Below are 4,721 nucleotides of genomic sequence, written 5' to 3' on the forward strand. Positions count from 1 at the left end.
CATGTGACATTCTTGACTGCTCTGTGTGGCCACAGCAAGAGCAATTAAGACAATTTGATAAATATATTTGTATACTGTCCTATGTCTAGTTTAATGTTCAGTGTCTTACTAATCTTACTAATCTCATTAACCTCACTAATCTTACCAGAAATTTAGTTAGGTTTCAGGAGCAACTGGCAGCCACTTCTCTTATGTTGTATTAGAACAGATTGGCATTAGACTTCATTCTGATTGAAAAAGGGGGTGTTTGTACTATGTGTAGCAAATCCCCGTTATTGTTATTTGGTTTATTATAAGTAGGCACTGTCGTCTGGTGCATTTATGTCAGGCATCCATACAGTCCAGCATCATCAATAGTTAACACTATGATTGGGCAACAGTGTTGTACTTACATCTTAAATAATACTGCTCCTGATGGCTCTATTGACAGGGTTGAAATTTTATCAGAGGAGATGGCTGACCATTCAGAAATTAAAAATTACATTGATGATTGGTTTGTTAAAATATTTTGGCAAGTGGAAACATTTAGTGATTTCTTAGCTACATCTTTTGTGGCAGCAGTTACCTTGCTGACCTTGTGTGGTTGCGGCTGCACCCCATGCATTAGGCATCTTTGTCTAAAGTGTATCACCACTACCATTGATAACAGATACCTCTTGCCCCCTGCCTTTGAGATGGTTCAATACCATTCTCTACTGGAAACCATGCCCATGATTTCACTCAGAGCCCGGTGAATCTGAGATTGAAGAGGATCCCTTCAATGGGGAAGAAGACCGTGACTATTTTACATACTCTTGCTAAGGGTTAACACATACCCACATATATTCTTGCATACACGTAGGTGGTGTGGACTCATAGGTGTGTGATTGATTTTGATTATTGCATAAGATAAGAGAAGGAGGCGTTGGGCTGTCTCCAACTCCTGATGTTTTTACAGCTGTCTGTGTAAGGGGTTAGCCCAAAACCTTATAAATGTATTAGGCTCTGTGTTTCCGGGGTCTCTCTTCTCCAGCAGCTTGTCTGAGGGAGGGAGCCACCTGGGTTTGTGCTTCTGTAACTTTTATTTGTGGTCTTTTTTAAATAAACCAGCACTAAAATGAAGTAAGTCGGACTCCGTCTTCATTCAGATCTGTTCAATAAAAGAAATGGGGTATAACAGTGTGAACACAGTCGTGGACATGATTGTGGAATATAAATGCCAAGCAGCCCTGGAGCTGTTCTGGTGGCACGTGGCAGCCCAGCACCTTACAGAGACACTTTATGTTGGGTTTTCTTTTCATTTGTCACCTGTCTTTAGGTTAAGTAGAAGCTATGATAGCTTCGCCTATTTGGACAGTGGCACTTTGTTTCCCCATAGGTCAGTACTGCCAGGACAGTTTGTTGTTCAGAAAAGGTCTGCGGCTTTACTTTGCCTCCTGAGAGCAAATCCTTCTCAGTGTTTCCATTTGAATGAACTAATTTAATCATGAAAGTTCTCTCTTTTAAACGCTGGTGTGATCAGTCCCTGGGAATTAAAATGAGAATTAAGTCTGGCAGATATATAACACTATGAGTACTATGAGTATTTTGTTGTAGGTTTTGTCACCTCATGCTGTTTTGTTACGTTAGAGATCATAACAGTTGTAGTAGCAACAGTAATTAACTTTACAATTAGTACGAGTATTAATAATTGTAATGGGAGTATTAAAACAGTTGCAGGATTAAAATATTAGTACTACTAACATAAGTGGTTCTGTTCTCGAGGCCGTCGCAGTATGCTCCCAGGCCAGGTGGCTCCAATAACTGGTCGATGCCATAGGCCACTCCCTCTGTGAAGGTCAGGTAGCGCTCCACTAACTTGGCTGCGTTATCATTAATCAGCACAGCCCCCTGAACACACATACACACAAACACATACACAATCAGGAATGTGAAAACAACTGAAAGGTCCGCTGCCAGAACAGAATACAAAACATACAGTCTAATGCACTTTCACACCAAACCTGGGTGCACACAAGAGAGACCACGTGAAAAACAGGCTCCAGTCGGGTGCAGCTGTTTTGTGAAACAAATGCAAAGCGGGTCAAACACAGAATTTTATAATAGTGGAGGAATGTATGGCAGTTCGTTGCTGCCACGACAAAGCAAAATTTTGCTCAGTTTCATGTTATAATAAGAAACTGAGGAGATGCTTTTCACATTATAACAAAACATTTTTACTATATTATGATTTATCAGTTTTTGATACCAAATTATACAATTTGTACAAGCAACTTTTAACAAATCAGTAATTTTAATCCAATAATATGATGTATATTATGTGAAATGTCTCATTTTGCATGGTGAGAACTTTTACTTTTGCTACTTTTGTACATTTACTTAAAATACAGTTTTCAATACTGGCTTTTTACTTGTAAGAGCATTTTTTACACTGTGGTGTTTGCATGAGTGTGTGTTTGCTCACCACCAGGGTCTTGTCACAGCTGTACTTGATGATGGATCCATGCATGGTGCGGAATGACTCGAACCTCCCAGGCTGACTGACACCCATCAACTACACACACACGCACAGAAAACATACTGATCTGTTTCTAGAGCTACAACAGAGCCATCTTGCTACCACACCTCCTCTAACTGAAGGACAAGTATTAAGTTTTGGATTTGAGTGGATTTTAGATATTCATGGTTGTTAGATATTAGTAAATGAGTCAGATAATTATTATACATTAATGTGTCAGACTTTAATGTGTTAGTAATGCAGTTTAGTAAAATTCAAAGTCTGCTCTAGTCTGCTCTGTTTCAAGGTTAGAACACAGTGTTGATTCTGGAATGTGAGCTACAGTTACCTTGACACCAACTGATTTCTTGTATTCATCCTGTGTTAGAATTATGTCTGAATGAATGTTTTGGTTACGCACCACGTGACAACACACACACACATTGAAATTCTTCATTTTAGTTATGACTAGTGCTCGAAGCATGTGCAGCATAAGATAAGAGAAGGAGACGTCGGACTGTCTCCATCTCGTGATGTTTTGTAACTTTTTGTGTAAGAGGTTAGCCCAAAAACCTATAAATGTATTAGGCTCTATGTTTCCGGCATCTCCTCTCTCCAGCAGCCAAAGTGTGTGTGTCTCTGGAGGAAGGAGCCACCCGGGTTGTGTTTTGTGATTTTGCTTGTGGTTTTAAATAAATCAGCACTAAAATGAAGAAAGATCTGTCCAATAAAAGAACTGGGGTATTACATGATCATTTTAATTCATGTTAAAAAATTTTTTCCTCAGTTTCATACCAATCTGACCATCCAGCATGAGTAACTATGGAGCTGGATTCTTATCATTTCTACCCACATACTTAAAGGTGTATTCACATTATTGTGGAAAAACATCTTGAAAGATGAAATAGTACCAATAATTAAATGACTAAACCTTGTATTTGAGACCATAAACAAAAAAGCTTTTCTGAAACATAATCAAAGGTATATTACTTCATAAAAAAATCTTAGAACTTTGTTTCATCTTGTTCACTGAAGATGCCAATTTAATTAAAGGCATTTTAACTTTTTTAAAGATGAGTTCCTTCAATTTTTTTTTTTATCTCCAAACTTTAAAATATTATTTAAAACACAAATTGTTACTTAAAATCACATGATCTCCACAACTGTGAAATTAGCATTTTGGTAACACTATGTAACGTGGTTTTTTAAATCACCGATTTCCTGCTGGAATATAATGTAGTTTTCATCCTGTAGGAGTTATGTTTGAACTGATTACTTGGTCACTGATCCAGCCATCCTCCTCTTCCTTTCCAGTTGCGTATGATGTGAGCCTTCACGATAGCAGCCAGTTTTTCTTGGTGGTCGGGGTTGGAGAGCCAGTGCTGTCGTTCAGCTGGCAGGGAGTTGAGGGCGTCGTCTGTGGGCCAGAACATTGTGAACGGCTGGTGGATGGGCATCTGAAGTAGAGGGAGTAACCCTGCATCCTGTACAAAGTTTTGACAGATTATAATCAGTACTGGCAATAGCAGTACAAGTTGGTGGTAATATTACTTTTTTGCCCACAGTCCCACTTCTTTCATGTTGAGACTGATCTCAGAATCACAATCTTTATCTATTTATACAAACATTCCTCTAAGAAATTTCGCCCATACTGAGTAGGAAAAATGTGACCTTCTCTCTGAGTCAAAGCATTTCTCAGCTGTGCTAACAACAGGACTTCAGGAATGTCAGTGTCACTTTGGTCCAGGCTGAAACGTCTGACCGCCATTGGATGGACTGACAAGAAATTTGGTACAGATTTTGATGTCCTCCTCACAATCAGTTGTAATAACCGTGCTGACCCCCTGACTTTTCATCTAGTGCCACCAACAGGTCAAAGCTTGAAGTTATCCGGTACTTTGTTTTTAGCCAAATACCTCCAAAACAAACCTTCCCATCTGCCACAGCTGCAGAGTTCTGTTTCAAAACAAATCTCATGCCAAAAAGGAGGAAGACAGAACCCTTGATGAAAACATAGCTACATGTTAGACAGTAAAATGGATATGTAAGTTCCTGTACCTCTGCACACAGCTCAACATTTGAGCATTATGTGGCTTATTTCCACATTTGAGTAGTGACACTTGCCCCTTTTACACTGCACATTCACTGAGATTTACACCAGTTTTCCACCTCGCCGATCTGACCCTCCAAAATGCTACCACAATACCTTAAAATAAAGGATAGCATTTTTGCCAAGATAACTTTG

The 4,721-nt window shown here is 39.1% G+C and overlaps 1 protein-coding gene across 1 annotated transcript in view; it reads right to left on the reverse strand.

Moving 5' to 3' along the window:
- Positions 1-4,721, reverse strand: part of stab1 (stabilin 1) — a 68,260-nt gene that overhangs the window by 23,077 nt on the left and 40,462 nt on the right. Inside the window, exons 50-53 of the mRNA XM_020611175.1 lie at positions 3,761-3,960; positions 3,272-3,275; positions 2,444-2,533; positions 1,723-1,869 (exon numbers count right to left, since the gene is read on the reverse strand). Of these exons, the coding sequence (XP_020466831.1) occupies positions 1,723-1,869; positions 2,444-2,533; positions 3,272-3,275; positions 3,761-3,960 (441 nt within the window). The remainder of the gene's footprint in view (positions 1-1,722; positions 1,870-2,443; positions 2,534-3,271; positions 3,276-3,760; positions 3,961-4,721) is intronic.

Source organism: Monopterus albus, unplaced genomic scaffold (genome assembly GCF_001952655.1).
Source record: "Monopterus albus unplaced genomic scaffold, M_albus_1.0 scaffold110.1, whole genome shotgun sequence".
Taxonomy (NCBI): domain Eukaryota; kingdom Metazoa; phylum Chordata; class Actinopteri; order Synbranchiformes; family Synbranchidae; genus Monopterus; species Monopterus albus.